This window comes from Trichechus manatus, unplaced genomic scaffold (genome assembly GCF_000243295.1).
Source record: "Trichechus manatus latirostris isolate Lorelei unplaced genomic scaffold, TriManLat1.0 scaffold00234, whole genome shotgun sequence".
NCBI classification, from domain to species: Eukaryota; Metazoa; Chordata; class Mammalia; order Sirenia; family Trichechidae; genus Trichechus; species Trichechus manatus.
The window spans coordinates 683,377-702,380 of NW_004444170.1; the positions used below are offsets into that span (position 1 = coordinate 683,377).

The 19,004-nt window shown below is 38.1% G+C and overlaps 1 protein-coding gene across 1 annotated transcript in view; it reads right to left on the bottom strand.

Annotated features, from left to right (window-relative positions):
• The window catches only part of LOC101344436 (CUB and sushi domain-containing protein 1-like), a 1,691,327-nt gene that overhangs the window by 375,603 nt on the left and 1,296,720 nt on the right, over positions 1 to 19,004 (bottom strand). Inside the window, exons 21-22 of the mRNA XM_023743077.1 lie at positions 17,938 to 18,107; positions 13,244 to 13,400 (exon numbers count right to left, since the gene is read on the bottom strand). Coding sequence (XP_023598845.1) covers positions 13,244 to 13,400; positions 17,938 to 18,107 — 327 coding nt within the window. The remainder of the gene's footprint in view (positions 1 to 13,243; positions 13,401 to 17,937; positions 18,108 to 19,004) is intronic.

The following is a 19,004-nucleotide window of genomic DNA, read 5'->3' on the forward strand; positions in this document are numbered from 1 at the left end:
AAGTCAGCACAACTGGACTAAACCAAAGCTAAGAAGTTTCCTGAATACAACCAAACACTTTGAGGGACAAAGTAGCAGGGGCAGGGGTCTGGGGACCATGGTTTCAGGGGTCATCTAGGTCCATTGGCATAACAAAGTTTATTAAGAAAATGTTCTGCATCTCACTTTGGTGAGTGGCATCTGGGGTCTTAAAAGCCGGCATGTAGGTCAACTAAGAACACCAAAGACACAAGGAAAATATTAGCCCAAGAGACAAAAGGGTCACATAAACCAGAGACTCCATCAGCCTGAGACCAGAAGAACTAGATTCTGTCCAGCTACCACCAACGACCGGCCTGACAGGGAACACAACACAACGGAACGGGGGGAGGGGGGGGCAGAACTCAAATTCTAGTAAAAAGACCAGACTTAATGGTCTGACTGAGACTGGAGGGACCTCGGATGACATGGCCCCCAGACTCTCTGTTAGTCCAAAACTAAAACTATTCCCGAGCCAACTCTTCAGACAAAGATTAGACTGGACTATAAGACATAAAATGATGCTTGTGAAGAGTGTGCTCCTTAGCTCAGGTAGATACATGAGTCTAAATGGGCACCTCCTGTCCGGAGGTAAGGTGAGAAGGCAGAAAGGGACAGGAGCTGGCTGAATGGACATGGGAAATCCTGAGTGGAAAGGAGGAGTACGCTGTCACATTATAGGGAGAGCAACTAGGGTCACATAACAATGTGTGTATAAATTTTTGTATGAGACACTAACTTGAACTGTAAACTTAGTTAGAGCACAATAATAAAAAAAAAAAGATAAAAGATCTCTGCCTGTTGTGATGTGTATTCAATGATTTGACCACAGACACATTCCAAGATTATTGTTCAACTGTGTGGCATGAAACAAGGACTTCTCCTTAAAGTCCATTTCTAATGGTAAATTCATGATCTTAGAATAAGACCTTCCTTTGTGAGTCTTCCTGCTGGTGAGAGAAGGGCAGGCAGGTCCTGCTGTGCACTTGCCTGAGGCTCATCCTCCACCTTTCAAGGCAACTCTAAGTCTCTGCAAGTGGAGCTTTAACCAGAGGGTGGAAAAAAACAGAGGAAGGAACACCTAAGGAAAGACTAAAACTACAGGTAGCTGCAAGCTTTGGAAACATTTCAGAATAAACAATATTGTATCTATGGCAATACAGAAAATGACTTTGCAACTTTCTAAATAAAATTATACTTTATATATGCAAGTGGATGTGTGTGTGAGTGTGCCTACATATACACTCACACACACACACATACTCTATGTTTTTAACCTAACTACGGAAATGTGTAGAATGATCTATGGAATTATCTTAAGGTGAATTTGAGCATCATTCCCAAGTAGGAAAGTGTGACAGACAGACTCCCAAATGACCCCCACTGATCCCTGCCTCCTGGCGTTCATACCCTGGATAATCCGTCCTTCCTGCATGTGGGCGGGACCTGTGACTTGCTTCCAGCTAGTGGAACCTGAGAAAGATGTAATTAAGGCCCCACTCTGAGTTAAACAAAATGGGGGTTATCTACTGAGGGGCTCTCCCGTTGGCCTTGAAGAAGCAAGCTTCTGTGAAGCGAACTTCCTATGGAGAGAACCATGAGGCTGGCGCTGCAGGTGACCGCTTGGGTACTGAAAGGCTGAAAGGCTCAATCCCACACCACAAGAAGCCCAATTCTGTCAACGACCCCATGAGTTTGGAAGAGGACCATAGGCTTCAGGTCTCAAACTCTTGACCCAACAGTAACTGTATGTCATTTTAAGCCTCCAAGTTTGTGGTCATTTGTTATGCGGTCATAGAAAACTAATATACAAAATAACTGCTTATTATTTTAAAACGTCTTTATAAAATCACCTGTGGATACAACAGTTTTCTCTGCTAAAAATCATAGCATTCAAGAAAAAAAGTCTAGCCCTGGGACTTTATTTGCAAATTGGACATAGCATAATAAGAGACTTAAGTAGCACATGTTTGCCATCATTTTAATCTTCAGTGAAACTTAAAAAAAAAAAGAAGAAAACCTGTTACTATTAGTGCGGGAAATTGGGTAAGCTGGTCTTCTCTTGACTCTATTCTATACTTTTCCTTGTTTGTAGCACAATTGTAAATAATTTCTAAAAACTACCATTGGATGAAACACTGTTTTGACATGATTCTCTAGAGTATAATACATGATAAAAACTGTAAATGTGATGAATGCTCTTCTTTCATCAATATCTCCTATTTTATTTTAAAACACTACTGATTAAAAATCACAACCAAGAGTGTTTCTAGTTTGGAAACTCTGTGCATGTGTACCTTTATTATAAAATTAAATTCCAGAATTTGCACTTGAGAACTGCCACTTAACTTGTGTAGGATTTCCAAAATCAAGTTGTCAGAGAAAAATACTAACCAATCACCAAATGAGCACATGGTAGCGCACTTAAATCTTACTCATAGTCAATGAGGTTAAGAATCAGAAGAATCTGCTTTAGAAATAGGCAGAGTGACTCCTGACATATCTGGGTGGAGACAGGAGTGGGGGGTGAGATGCCTAAGAAAGTGACATCAATCTATTCAGACAGAATGATCTCACTTTATCAGTCCATGAGTCAAAGAACTTCAAATTATAGTTTCTGACTTATACTCTTCACCTTCAAGTTTATTTTCAGTAATTGATCGCACACAGTGTCTGTAAACTTCATGCTCGAAGTATTTCTGACTAGTTTTGAAGCATGACGATGACAATGCTGAGTATTTCTGAATTGGCCTTGGGAATACATCCGGAACGTTTCTCTCATCACAATAGTGTATTCATGTTGGTGTCATTTTAATTTTATCAGCATGTTCACAGAATCAAGATGACAGCTGCCTAAGCCCGTAACTCTAGGCTTTCGTTTGCTCATCCATGTAATATGTTGTAGTTTGTTCAGAAATCAATTGTCAGTTGCTAAATCATCCCACCTCCACCACTTAGTTTCTGTGGCAAACAGAAAGGATAAGGGACTATAATCAAAAGAGACTGTGAGTGAAGAGGCCATTTTGTAGAAAAGGGCAACCAGTTATGGTTACTATTCTTTTGTTTCAAATTATATTTGTAGTGGGACTTCCTACGCTTGTCTCTGGTGTTCTTAAAATGGTGATTATTACCAGGCGATCTGCAGACGCACAACGTAAGTTATATACAGACTACAAAACCAAACTCACTGCTGTTGAGTAGATTCTACAGGACACAGTAGAACTGCCCCTCAGGGTTTCCAAGGAATGGCTGGCATATTTGAACTGCTGACCTTTTGGTTAGCAGCTGAAGGCTTAACCACTGTGCCACCAGGGCTTCTTACAGACTACAGGGCAACTGTGTCTCAAAGCCATCAAATCATTCTTTACCGTCTCTAATATGTCTAAAGTCATCAGATGCTAACTCACCAAGCCTTGTACAAAATATACCTTGTAATAATGCTCTCCTTACAAACTGAATTAATTGTGTGAGGCTGTCTTGCTTTTCCGTTGCTTACGATACATCTCAGTGGTAAAATGAAAAACATTCCAATCACTTATTACACTAAAAAGAATTCAGCATGATAAAACAGACACTTTGAAGTGTACATAATCAAAGCTACTATGCCATTCCATATTGTGTTGCTATGTATCTCTTCCTTCTTATCACTTCACTTGTCATTGGCTGTTGGTAAACCAGCTTCATAGACTCATGTGAAACTATGCTCTCTGCTATGTGTTGGTAATTTACAGGTTCATACTTTCAATTACTTTGATGACTGTGCAGTGAAGTATGGAACTACGGGGCCAATTTCCACCTCCATAACATACGGTCAGTCTCTTTGGGTTCATGTCATATGAACTGTCTCATATTTTGTGTAAGAATAAAGGTTAATAGTAAAATTGTTTCTATTTGTTGAGTGTCCTCTGTGGAACAGGCAGGGGGATGAGTATTCACAAAACAATCTCTATTTTCACAACAAAATGCGAATGCTCATAGTATTTCTACTTTACATGTGGAAACAGGCCCACAGATGTCGACTAACCTACTGGAATTCACACAGCAAAAAAGGGAACAGGTATTTGATCCAAGCTCTGACTCCAAAGCTCTGACTTTCTTGACCACCTCTCACTGGATTTTATTTTCTATTAATTTACATGCAGTTTCTTAATTGTGCTCATAAGGAACCTGCACATAGATAAAGAGGCAGTCGTTCAAACAGGACAAGGGGATACTGCATCTTTAAACAGTAAAGGTGTGTGTCAGGATCGTACCCTTTCCCTATACTTATTCAATCTGTATGCTGAGCAAGTAATCCCGGAAGCTGGACTATATGAAGAAGAACAGGGCATTCAGGATTGGAGGATGACTCATTAACAACCTGCGATATGCAGATGACACAACCTTGCTTGCTGAAGGCGAGGAGGACTTGAAGCACTTACTGGTAAAGATCAAAGACCACAGACTTCAGTATGGATTACACCTCAACATTAAAAAAAAAAAAAAAAAAATCCTCACAACTGGACCAAGAAGCGACATCATGATAAACCGAGAAAATATCGAAGTTGTCCAGGATTTCATTTTACTTGGATCTAGAATCAACGCCCATGGAGGCAGCAGTCAAAAAATCAAATGCTGTATTGCATTGGGCAAATCTGCTGCAAAAGACTTCTTTAAAGTGTTAAAAAGCAAAAATGTCACTTTGAGGACTAAGGTGTGCCTGACTCAAGCCAGTGTATTTTCAATTTTCCTCATATATGTGTGAAAAGCTGGACAATGAATAAGGAAGTCAGGAACTGATGACTTTGAGTTATGGTGTTGGTGAAGAATATTGAATATACCACAGACTGCCAGAAGAACGAACAAATCTGTCTTGGAAGAAGTACAGATAGAATGCTCCTTAGAAGCGAGGATAGCGTGACTTTGTCTCAAATACCTTGGACATATTATCAGGAGGGACCAGTCCCGGAGAGGGACATCATGCTTGGTAAAGTAGAGAGTCAGAAAAAGAGAGGAAGACCCTCCACAAGAGGGATTAACACAGTGGCTGAAATGATGCTCTTGAGCATAGTGATGATTGTGAGGATGGCACAGGCCTGGGCAGTGTTTCATTCTGTTATACATAGCGTCGCTATGAGCTGGAAACAACTCGATGGCACCTAACTACAAGATGGGTAATCCCTAAGCACAGAAAGACTTCTCCCAGGTCCTGTGTTTGTAATTTGGTTCAAAATGCTCTAAAAAACTTAAATTAGAAATCTACCTCCAGTACTCATTAGCCGCATAATCTTGGGCAAGTTTTTCTAAAGCTCTGTATCTCTAACTCTGCAGGGCTTTTGTCAGTATTAAATTAGACGACCCACAAAGTGCCTAGCAAGTGAGTTATCACAAATATTAATTAATCCCTTTTGCACCCCGGGGTATTACAAGTATTCCCAAGACCCTGTACCATCACGACTACCTGTATTTGCTATCACAACTTTCAGAGTCCCTACGGCAGGAGGCATGTGTAATTCTCCGTTAATTTATTCATACCCTACTCCATTTTAACAGAAATCAGAAAAATAAATCAATAATAATACTTAATTTCACATAGCACTTTGAAGTTTCAAAGCAAGTTTATATATGTTTCTACAAAATTTATACAAGTTTTACACAAGATAAAATATTATTATCCCTACTTCATAAATGAGAAGATTGAGGGTTAGGGAAAGTTTACTGGCTGGGATTTAGCAGAGTCAGGAATGGAACCAAAGACTTCTTACTCGAAATCCGTGCTTTTTTACCTTACCACAGTGCAAGTGGACACTGAGCTCCTGTTCCGTATACACAGCACCTTCGTTCCTCCGTACAAAAAAAAAAAATTTGCCATTGAGTTGATTCCGGCTCATAGTGACCCTGTAGGACTGAGTAGAATTGCACCATAGGGTTTCCAAGGAGAGGCTGGTGGATTCAAACTGACGACCTCTTGGTTAGCGCCAAGCTCTTAACCACTGCACCACCAGGGCTCCAAATTACAATAGAGTTAAGTACAATAAAGGGGATAAATAGAGAATTCAGGGCTGATGGTGGAGAGCAATTTTGGAAACGAAAATTTACCAGCCATGAGAAATCTGGTGGTGGAAAAGGATGTGCAGAGGGCCTGTGAACTTCCCCATTCCCCTATCTCCAAACAGACCCTGTGATCTGCAAATTGCCTAGACAGACTCAAAAGCTGGGGCTTTGTTTTCATTTCGGGCTGTGTGCTTTATTCATTCTCAGAGCCATCTTGTACAGTTCGTAGGTTTTGCTATGAGGGCTGTAACTTTCTCGAGTAAGGACTTTCATTGTTGTTAACTGGAACAAAGGTGCCATACAAACGAGTAGCAATGCTGTCCTACATGTCTGTAGCCTCTAATGTTTCTTTCAAATGACTTCTATATCCAACCAGTCTTCCTGTCTATTCCCACAATCCTTCATTTCAAACTTCTTTTACTACAACAATATCTTAGAGACTTTTCTGACTGTGGGTTCCCCGCTCTACAATCTATGCTATAAAAGTTTTAAATAAAAACAAATGAGGCTTACAACCATCAGGGGGCATGGGGCCCCCTGAGAGAAACTTAGCCGATCTCACAAAAGAAGGTGGGTTTTGTAGGATCAGACAACTGATTTTGCCAGCATACCCAAAGTAGATTCATTTCATTGCAGGACTCTTGTGACTCAAAAAATGCCAGAATTTCAATTTCCTAATTTGAAATAATAAATGTAATCAGTCCATGTACCAGAATATCTATATCAGCATCAATAAATCACTCTCTTTCCATTGGGAGAGTTACAAGGACATCAAATCATAATGAGAACATGGCCTGGTAAGCATGGAATCAGAGGAAGGGAAGTTAAATACATCCAATATACTTAAAGGGAGGTTACTCTGATCAATTCACCACCATAATAACACAGTTTTCCTAATGGGATTGGACAATTCAGTGAATCCCATTGGCTTCTTTGACCAGAGATATCTCAAGTGGCCACTGCCAAAGCTTCCATCTGTAAGATTCATCTATGTGTTCTTCCATGACTACTGAGCATCCTACTGCACTCCTAACCAACACATTCCTTTCTTTTCTTTTTTTAAGATAGGTAACATATTCAATCTGATTACTCAATATATGAATGAGAATGATTAAATACTTCTGGTCAGGTTCATTATATGTGAATGTAAAAGTCAATAAGTTATCTTGTTTCTTTCTTTCCAAGTCATCTGTGAGTGATGACACAGAAAGAACAATTTGGAGTCAGTATCATCTTCTAAGTACCAGCATTTATACCACTGTCAGTTTACCATTCTTTAAATCACAGACTTCCATGTAATTTCATGGTTCAAATATTGTTAATGGCTCTATCTTGATCTTGCTGTTGTTAGTTGTCTTCTAGTCTATGCCTACTCATGGCGACCCCATGTGTGCAGAGTAGAACTGCTCCACAGGGTTTTCAAGGTCGTGACCCTTTCGAAGCAGGTCTCCAGGACTGTCTTCCGAGGTGCCTCTGGGTAAGGTGATAGTCCGTGGTTTTTTGACACCCAGGGAAGCCTGTCTTGATCTTACTTATAATCAATGTCTCTGCTTATCTTTTAAAGGCTTCCGTAATTAAGTTTCCAAATGGACAATTTTGTTTTTCTATTTCTTCACAATTTGCGTCATCGATTCTATTCAAATGTTTATGTTAGTGATCTAATGAACTCAGAGATCATATCCAACTCTTCACATTTTGACTCAAGTCAGTCTCCTCCCCTGAAATATTCTCTCTGACTTTTATCTGTCTCCTACCATGCAAATTCTAGGTCAGCTCTGTTATCATTTATTAATAATTGATGATAACTAATTATCATTTATTAATTGGCTAGGTATGTAATACAAAGTTTACCAAGTTACGATTCCTCCTCTTGAGAACCTAACGTTTTATTGATGAAAACAAAAGATGTAAAGATATAATGCAAGAGATTATAGGGATAGAGGAGAAAGAGCAAGCCATTTTGCTTAGGGAAGTTGGAAAACAGGGCAACCAGGATATAGGAAATGTTACTGAAGCTTAATCTTGAGGAATGAGGCAAAGGACATCTCCCTAAGAGAGGAAAGAAAATTCTAAGCCTTCTCTGATTATTCCAACATTCAATGATCTCTTATTCTTCTGGAAAACTCTATTTACCATCTCTCTCTCTATTTACCTATCTTTTTATCAATTATTATTTTAAGTCCTAGGAGAAATTATTATCATAAGTCCTCGAATATAAGATACACATAATATCATAAGGAGCTATAGTTTATTTGAGGAAGGAGAGCAAACTCATGTAAAGATATACACCAGCAGAAGATATATATAGGTCACTGGGAATCAGGTCCTCAGTTGACTCCTATAGCACTTGCAGATCCATGTCATAGCACAGTTGAATGTAATTATATATTTTAATTTCCTTTCACCAACGTATCTCCAGCACTAAATGTGACTCTCTCAAATCATTGATATGGAAACAAAAGCCATGTTTTTTGCTTTCTCTGTTTCAATACAGTCCTAAACATTCAGTACAAAGGTAATATATGCCCATTCATTGCATAATTGGAAGATCCACCGATACAGTAGGACAGCCCTGTCTAAACTACAGTTCTTTAAATGTGTCCCCATGTAGCAAGAATGCTTTCTTGAATTGTGAAAGAAAGTTATGTTTCTCTCTATTTAAATAACTGAGTGTACCTAAACAATCCAGAAAGCCTGTTTCATTTGCAAATACTCTCATAGGTTTCTGTGGTAAACTGTTTCTTAAGAATGACTATCCTGGGGGCATTCTTTGGGAACTCTACAAAACTGCATCACATTTGTGAAAGAATTCCAAATTCAATATAGGATTTTCTTTTTTAATTTCCAGACCTCCTTTTCTGTAAAAATACTTGTTGAAATATTTTGAAAATATGATAATTCATTGTAATTCATTGTCGATATGGTTTTTCTTGATATTTGAAGAACTTTGCAATCACTGGGAGAAAGCAAAACGAAAATGCCTATGTTAAATAAGGTGACGCTCTCACTCCTATTGCCCCAGGACAGCCCTGTGCACTCACAGTGCTCCATGGAACACAACCTGAATAACAATGATCACATCTAAGCTTCTTACATCACAAAGCAGACACCTGTGCAAGGTGCAGGGGAGGATACAAAAGTGGACACCCCAATGTCCCTGACCTCAAAGAGCTTACGGATTATACTTCCACTTCACATAATCATACACCAGAAGAATATGATCTGTTATAAACATAGACAAATCTGTAATAATAATTTAAAAAAAACAGTGTTTTGTAGTGGGGTTGAACTCGGCCCCCCCCCAATCTACTACTCAAAAAACAGTAATTTCTTAATAACAGTCTTAATTAATTAATTTTTTTCCAATTTGGCCAAAGACGACCTCGTTTTTCTTCCTTGCCAATGTGTTTGCATATATACAAATCAGTCAACATATGTAGTGCTTACTAAAGAGGGAATATCTACAATATTTGAAAGTAAGTACAACAACAGTTTCTTGGCTTCAGTTCAAAAGCCTGGATTTGGGTCCTAGCTGTACCACTCACTGAATGTTAAAACAGGATTTCAAAGTTATGAAGAATAGTAATAGGAGCTACTTACCAAGACACAGAATTGTTGTGATGGTAAATTTAGAAAATAGGTGAGAGTATACTGGAAATTTTAAAGAATATATGAATATTATTTGTACCCATTTCTAAAAATGATATATGTATATATCATATATATATATAAAGAGAGAGAGACAGAAGGGGGGCCGTATTACTATGTAACCAAAAATTTCTCTATAATTAGAAGGTGCCCATAAATAGTTCAATGGATTTGAGCTTTTTCTCAAAGTTGCTCAGTGAAGTGAAAGGAACAGCGAAACATCTTAAAGCTGTGCTGGTTCCTAAGGAGATTCATGGAACTACGGCAGCCATGTGGGGTCCAATAGGGGCTGAGGGTAATGAATTGAAGCAATCCCTCTTGACGAGGGAGGATGGATGCCATATGTTGATGAAACCTACCACCTATCTCAATCCAGCCACATGGTCTCCAAAGCATATTGACTGTTATCTGAAGAGTAAAGAGGAAGTCAGGATTCTGGAAACAGTTAACTCTTTCTCAATTATAAATCCAGTTTCATGAATTTCCAGTATATGTGAATTTACTTCTGCACACCTTTTGCACAACCAAGAGAACATAGAACCAAGTGTTCAGAAATCAATATTCCAATTGGAAAGAGCTGGAGGGAAAATAGGAAGCAGTAACTAGGTTTAGAAAAGTAATGAGACATAAAATAGAGGTATATTATGATATGTTTTCTATAAAGAAGCCTTGGGAGAGGTTATACTGAGCTTCATAACCTCCAGACTTGGACCAGTCCTGAGGATGAAGTCACAGAAATGCACATGGAGAAACTGAAGTGCCGATTTCTATTCTTGGCTGATGCCCTATTGCAGAAGGGGGTCATGACTGGTAAAATAAGCTTAAAAACTCTTTGCCGTAGAGACGATTCCAACTTACAGCAACCCTACAGGACAAAGTAGAACTGCCCCATATGGTTTCCAATGCTGTAAATCTTTACTAAGCAGACTGCCACATCTTTCTCTTGCGGAGTGGCTAGTGGTTCGAACCACCAACTTTTCAGTTAACAGCTGAGCACTTAACCACTGTGCCACCAGGGCTCCTTAAAATAAGCTTAAGCTACAAAATATGTTTAGTGGCAAGAGAATTGGATGAATGATACATGTGCTCACAGGAATATTCCCTTAGTTATATTACTCAGAAAGTTATGTAAAGACTTCAAACAGTTTTCCTTCTCAAGTATTCATATTCCTCTATGACTTTATGACCAGTATATCATCTAGGAACTGTGAATTGACAGATCCAAGAATAAAATTTAAAAAAGATATATTGAGCATATTGATGGAGAACCAGAAGCAGAAGAAAAAAAAAAATCACAGTAGTGTGCATTTTATCCCCAAGCAAAGCAAAATGGTTTTTACAAGACTTCTTTGAAACTTTTTGAGAGGGAAACCTTGAAAAGTACAATTATAGTAAAAAAAATTATAACTATAAATAAATTTTATATTTCAATCATCACACTTTTATTATTCAAATGATATAATTAATATGCTTTCTATTTACTGAGTCCTTTGAAAAGTTACTTTTACAAAAGTGAAAAACGGGTTTTCTCGTGATGTCAGTCACTCTAATCCTATTTTTGCATGAAGTCTTACAATTCTTTAACTAAGATTTCTTCTACCAAGGGGGTATTTGAAGCAATTAATTTTCCTCATTGGCACCTGGATTAGGTCTGTGCCTGTGGGATGATTGTTATTTTTTCCAGGCCTTCATTTGCTCATCTGTCAAAGAAAGGGATTATCCTCGATAATTGCTAACATACTTTAATGCTCAAAAATTCAAAATCTTAATATTCTCTGTCAGGGTGGTGGATGTCATAAAGATTTTTAATCATAAAGTTGGTGAAGGACTGGACTGTTTGTATATTTTAAGAATTTTCTTTATTGATTAATTAATTTTCATTATCTACACCAAATAGCTAAAATGTTCACTGCATTTGTTCGGAACTAAAAATGTTAAAAATGACAGTCATCATATTCCAAACTTCTTTTTTTGAAAATCCAACTTAGTCTCTCTTTTATTTTCCCTCCTTCCTTGGTCTTCTTTATCTGTTTTTAAAACTACATTCCATATCGATTTAGATTAATGGGGAACCACTATATACACTGCAGATAAAATCCTCGCTCCACTAGCGAATACACCTGTTATCTTGGGCAAGTTACTTAAATTATTTGGGTTTTGGTTTTCTCATCTAGAAAATTAGTAGTGATAAGAATAGGGCCTACTACATAAAGTTCAGAGAAAAGATTGAAGTTGTCAAGAATTTAATTTTACTTGGATGCACAATCAACACCCATGGAAGCAGCAGTCAAGAAATCAAAAGACAGTGCATTGGGCAAACCTGCCGCAGAAGACCTCTTTAAAGTGTTGAAAAGCAAAGGTGTCACTTTGAAGACTAAGGTGCGCCTGATCCAAGCCATGGTATTTTCAATTGCATCATATACACACGAAAGCTGGACAATGAATAAGGAAGACCGAAGAAGAATTGACGCCTTTGAACTGTGGTGTTGTCGAAGAGTATTGAATATACCATGGACTGCTAAAAGAATGAACAAATCTGTCTTGGAAGAAGTACAGCCAGAATGCTCCTTAGAAGCAAGGATGGTGAGACTACGCCTTACATACGACATGTTGTCAGGAGGGATCAGTCCCTGCAGAAGGACATCACACTTAGTAAAGTACAGGGTCGGAGAAAAAGAGGAAGACTCTCAATAAGATGGGTTGACACAGTGGCTACAACAATGGGCTCAAGCATAAAAACGATTATGAGCACGGCCCAGGACCACACAGTGTTTACTTCTGTGGTACACAGGGTTACTATGAGTTGGAACAGACTGAACGGCACCTAACAACAACACATAGGGTTAATCAGATAGATATAAATATAGATACAGATGATATAGATATATTGTTGTTGTTGTTAGGTGTTGTTGAGTCCAGAATCATAGCGACCCTATGGGGCACTTCTACTCTGCCCCATAGGGTCTCCAAGGAACAGCTGGTGGATTTGAACCGCCAACCTTTTGGTTAGCAGCCAAGCTCTTAACCACTACTCCACCAGGGCTTCAGATATAGATATAGACATATATGTGTAATACATATATGATGGTTTATAATATTACAGTTCACCAAAAACCTCCTAGTTATATTTCCTCATCTATATAGCAGCTATATAAAAGCATTGCTGTGTGGTAGGTATTTAATTACTAACTATTGTTACCAATTATATCAAACATTCATTCTAAACTATCACGTATGCATATATGGATCGTCAGTGTATACTATTTCACAATTAATATTTTAAAAAACTTGGCAGTTCTTAAATATCATACAATTTATTTTAGGTCTAGCTATTTTATAATTAAAAAATACTGCTAACTAGATAAATTTCAAAGTGTTGCTTGTAGTAATGTGTTTAAATTTATTGTTTTTCAACAGTATACAGAGTTTAATTAAAACTAAAACACAATAGGGACCATAAAAATTTGTTTTAATTAATCATTTTAGCTAAATAGCAGATATATCTGGACAAAAACTAAAAGTGATGATCTCATATGCTACTTACTAGTGTAAGTGAGCTGAAAACCTTGGTCGGTGTCAGATCCATTGGTATTGAATTCCAGCCACAAGTGGTTAGACGTGCTATTTAGAAACAGCCCCAGCATTTCATTTCTCGTGAAGGCTCCCAGCGGACGCGATGAACTATCTTTTCCATCATATACCTAATAGAAAATTCACGGCGTGAGTCTAGTTTTGTCTTCGCATTCGCAGTTTTAACAAGAAATTCACATGTACAAGGATGTGATTTTATACAGAACTTATAGAATTCACACAGTTTATAGAAAGTCAAAAGGACGACTTACTACTAAATAATCATTTTCCTTTACATGTTAGCTTGACCGTTAACATTATAGATAAAAGATTCCATCTGTGTGCAGATCGTTTTACACTCATTACTTTGAGGGTTTTTTCTGAGTTTATATCAAATTAAATAAACATTTCTTTGCACTTCCAGTCTTCATTACCTGACTTTTTTTGCCCTTCCCTAATCTACTTTCTTTCCTTCTCACTTAGAGTCTTACTTTTCTTCAGTAAATATATAACAGTATATGTTGCTCAATAGACTTACACACAAACATTCACATGAATAAAGGAAAACATATTTAGAAAAATTAATTTTATGATCGAGTATTTATTTCCTTTAAACTGAATAAGCATGTACCAGTGCAGTAGAATCAAATTCACGCTCTAGTTTCCCACTGGAGCTAGTAACAAGCTACCGTTATCCAGATTATAAAGAATTTTAAGTTCGGAGATGACAAGTTCAGATTCAAAATGTCCAAGCCTACGCAAAAAGCTATTGGGTCACTCCACATACAATGTTGTTTTAGCTGTCATCAAGGTGACCCCTGACTCACGTCGACCTCATGCACAGTGGGATTGGATGGCTGTGATCCGTAGGGCTTCAATGGCTGATTTTTGGAAGAAGATTGCCAGGCCTTTCATCCTAGTCTGTCTTATTCTGGAACCTCCGCTGAAACATTTTCAGCATAATAGCAACACTCAAGTCTCCACCGACAGATGCGTGGCAACTGTGCTTGAACTGCGTTGGCTGGGAACTGAACTCATGTCTCCCCGTGGAAGATGAGAATTCTACCACTGAAACACTGCATACTATGCAATTAACTGTAACTCATGGAAAGTCATAGAAATGAAGGGGCAATAAGGCAACTAAACACAGCCTAAATCCCATGCCCACAATGTCCTTCTGAAACTTTGCCAAAATAGGCAGCTCCACTGGATTTCAGTCTGCTTACAAGCACGTGACCAAACCGTCAGAGCTTTAATGAGTAGTGAAGAATATGTCACATGGACAACATTACCTCACAATATCCTCATAGCTATAGCAACTAAAGGAGCCCTGCTGGCGCAGTTGTTAAGTGTTCAACCACTAACCAAAAGGTAGCAGTTCAAATCCATCAGCTGTTCTTTGGAAATCCTATGGGACGGTTCTACTCTGTCCCATAGGGTCATTGTGAGTCGGAATCAACTTGACGGCAACGGGTTTCGGACTTTATAGCAACTGAAAATTGACAGCTGCAATACTGGACTGTAAGTTTCTCCAGAACAGAAATTCTGCCTTATTTATCGACATCACCATCAATGAGCACTAATCTGTATCTAAGAATAACTAATACATATCTAAGACCAATGTGGAGCATTATTATATCAACTCTCAAAAGTTGAAATTTGGGTTCGAGAGTTGCACGTGTCACAAAGGAAAACCCAGGTAGCACTGGAAATCAGGAGATTTAACTTTAAATTCCAGTTCCATTAGTAACAAGCTATTTTAGCTCAGCAAACACCTCTTAGTTCTATTTCCTCATATATAAAGTAGGTAGAATCGGGGGGCTGCTTTTAGTTATTTAAAAGCTGCTACAACTCATATGTTTAATACAGAGCTATAACTGTTTGCATTGCAAAACCTGCTTAGAGCTTGACATTTAATCAATGCCACGTGCTCACAGTGATACAGCAGAGTTTGCAGCCTATCACGGATGAGACACAGAGATTGCTAGAGTGGCCACACTGAAGGTGCTTGGGAAATCATTCCCATTGTTACAGAAACTATACCCTAGGGCTCTATTCCAAATTAACTTCTCCTTCCATTGTAGATTCTTTTCATACATTTTCATTAGAGCGATTTCTCTGACATGATTTTTCCACATGGATTAAGAAAAACATCATGTATCTATGTGTGGGGGTGTGTATATGCAATTTTAGCTTTTATTATTGGATCATAGTGTGTATGAAAAAATAATGTAAACAGCATTTACATTTAAAAATTAAAATAGTTCCACTTAAACCATTTTTAGCACTAAGGTATTTATTAGCATATTCAGTAATATACACACCTGCCAAACACTTAGACATTTAAGATGATTGACAGTTTCTCTGCAGTTAAATGTGGTTAGCAAGATTTTGGGGGGGCTTTTTGTTATAATCAACAAGTTCAAACTGTATGCAACCACAGATGAACATGATTTCCTTCCTTCTATTCCAATAATAATGATCAGTGTATATTTTATGCAATATTTTTAGTTACTCATCTGCATCAAAGTATAGTTAATAGTTACTTAAAAGTTTGCCTTCAAGGCTTCTTGACTTCTAAATTTGAGGTTTTCAAATAATTCAGAAAAAGATTACTTACAATGTAATTTTAATTTAATTTTCTTTTTTTTAGAATAGTGGGAATGCAGTAGTCTTCTGCCTAAAAATCACTTCTTAATTATAGTCCTTCATATTGCCAGCATGAGCTTTTGAAAGACTATTAAAATGAAAGAGCAACGGGAATGGAATGACTCTTCTAAACTATGACATTGAAAAACAGTCAGATGTGAACCCAGGAGGAAGGCAGGCTCTTTAATCTGTAAGCTTCCCTTGACCTGTGCACGTAGCTTCTAATGAGGCCAAGTGGACTCCTCTAGATCCTCCACTTTAACTGTTGTGTCCTGGACTTGATGACAAAGAAGGAGGTGATTCACTTTTCCCTTCTGGTTGGCTCTTTATATATTCTCTACATGCTCTCAGCTTAAACTGTGTTGAATTTACTGCATCTGCCATATATTATTTTGTGCATCCACTTAGATAAGCACAATTGAAAAATAAATACTTTGGAAACCCTGGTGGCATAGTGGTTAAGAGCTATGACTGCAAAGCAAAAGGTTGGCAGTTCAAGTCCACCAGGTGCTCCATGGAAACCCTATGGGGCAGTTCTACTCCATCCTATAGGGTCGCTATGAGTTGGAATTGACTCTACGGCAATGTTAGCAAGAGAATGAGAAGAATATGGCCCTATCTTGCCGCAAATCAGCCATGTGACCTTAGGCAAATTGTCTAACTTGACATTGGAAAGAGCAAGTGTTTGGACTGGGTGGTTTTTAGCATTAGACTGTGTTGTTCCAAGCCTTTTTTTTTCCTCCTTGTCCTTGAGGTCTATCAGTGCCCTTGCCTCAGCTCCAAGACCCAGTTTCCTGAAATAGTTATAGGAGAACCAAAAAATCAAACCAAACCTATTGCCACGGAGTCGATTCCAATTCATATGACCCTAAAGAACAGAGCAGAACTTCCCCATAGGGTTTCTAAGGAGCAGCTGGTGGATCTGAACTGCTGACCTTTTGGTTAGCAGCCAAGCTCTTAACCACTGCACCGCCAGGGCTCCAGTTATAGGAGAGGTGGGTACTATATCCCAAGCCTTAGGAATTAAGGAGTATTTTCCATTGGAGCTGGTGGCAAAGTGGTTAAGAGCTGCGGCTACTAACCAAGAGGTCAGCGGTTCGAATCCCCCAGCCACTCCTTGGACACCTGATGGGGCAGTTCAGTTCTGTCCTATAGGGTCGCTATGAGTCAGAATCGACTCGATGGCAACTTTTTTTTCCCTTTTAATTCAGTTAGAACTGGGATTTTATAAATCAAGGCAAGACCTTGTAATCAGTTTCACCGGACATTTTTTCCTAGAGTCTGTCTAGAAGGTAGCGCTTGTCCTGAACCCCAGAGCATTTCTCTGAGGTTCTAATACTTTGTATCATCTAATGCCGAGAGCCCTTGCTTCTGTGCTCAACTGCTAGCACATGACCAAGTCCTAGGAACAGAGAGCTAGACTAGCTTCTCGGTAAAAATGCCTTCTTCCCTGCTCTGTGAAGTGAGCTTCTGTCCAGCCCTCGCTTGGCTTTTTCACATTAGGCCAGTTTTGTGTTCTAATGACGGCATCTCAGCTTGCTACCACATGGTGGTAAAATCCTCCTAGCTTGAAATGTTGTGCTTCTTCTAAAAATATGGAGTAATTATAAAAGGAGTTGGTTTGAGGGGCCCCATAAGTTTGAATAATTACTACTATGTGCTAGGCACAATTCTAGAAACATGTACATATATCGTATTATTTACTTTCACAACAACCCCTAAAGGTAGGTGTCTTTGCATGTTTTTACACATGAGGAAGCTAAGGCTTAAAATTGTTAAATAAATTGTCAAAGTACGCTACTAGTAAATGCTTCGTGGAGGATTTCAGAGTAAGTTATTTCAAATGCCATAGGTACCCCACTAAGCAGTGACACTACATTCTACCTTCTCAATCCAAGAGGTTAAATAAATTGAAATAAATTTCACATCTATAAAGAGACATGAATATATTAGTATAATATGTATTACATATTCCATGAGAAGAAAAGATACAGCAATGCTGAACAACTTTCTTTTTACCTTTAGAATATCCCCTTCAAAGAGCTGAAAGCTTCGGGCTCTGAGATGGATCCCCTTGCCAGCTTCCGTTTCTATTTTATAGATACACTCATGGTTATTATCGTAATTGGATGGGAAATTTGGAGACAGTAATGTTCCTTCATTTCCTTTGACACTTGCTCCACATTCAGCTAAAATAAATAGGACGTTAAAAAAAAAAAGAGGATTTAAAAGTGGAATTACTGATTTTAATAGATAAAAACTTTAAAATTATGACAGCCCTCACTTCTATCAATGTATGCCTATTACTACTATACCTATTTTTTTTTTACAAATTAGTGACATTTTATTGTTTTACCAACTTAATGACAGAAAGTATGCCAGGTTCATTCCATCTTAAAGACGTTCCTTATTCTTTTAAATAAAATGAGCTCTTACTAGAAGGAAGCAGTCTGCTATCCCATAGAGGGTTCTAGAATAAAATTAAATATCCCCCAGCCATATGACTCATTGACTGTGTCATTGGAGCAGTCACCTCATCTCTCTATGCCTCATTTCTCCCTCAAAAAGGGTCCCTGCCAATTCCAATTTGCTCTGATTCCACTGTCCTATTAATGCTATTGTTTTCTACATTTGTATTTTGCAGCATCAAGCAGGACAGGTTTAAAGTAAATCTAATGATAGACAAAACCACAACACTGAACTCATTTGTATTATATCTTAGGGCAAAGGAACATTCAGTGGCAATCAATATGATCTTCTTCTCCCTTTTCTGGATGATGGGAGACAGTAATTCACTTCTAGATCCAAATTAGCATAAAACAATCTTCAATCAAAGTACAGGTGTGAGTAAGTATATCTACTTTTCGCTGACCTGGAGAAAGTCACTTCATCTCGCAGCACCTTTTTTCTGATCTAGAAAAGTGAATGGATTAGGCTAACAACTATTTCAGCTCTAAAATTTGATGAGTTCAAAATGATCCTAAAATAATGTTACTCCAAAAAAACAAAATGTGTTTTATGCATTTGTATACCAAGATAGCTTCATGAGATCCTGTATTAACTAAATAATTGGGCATTTACTATCT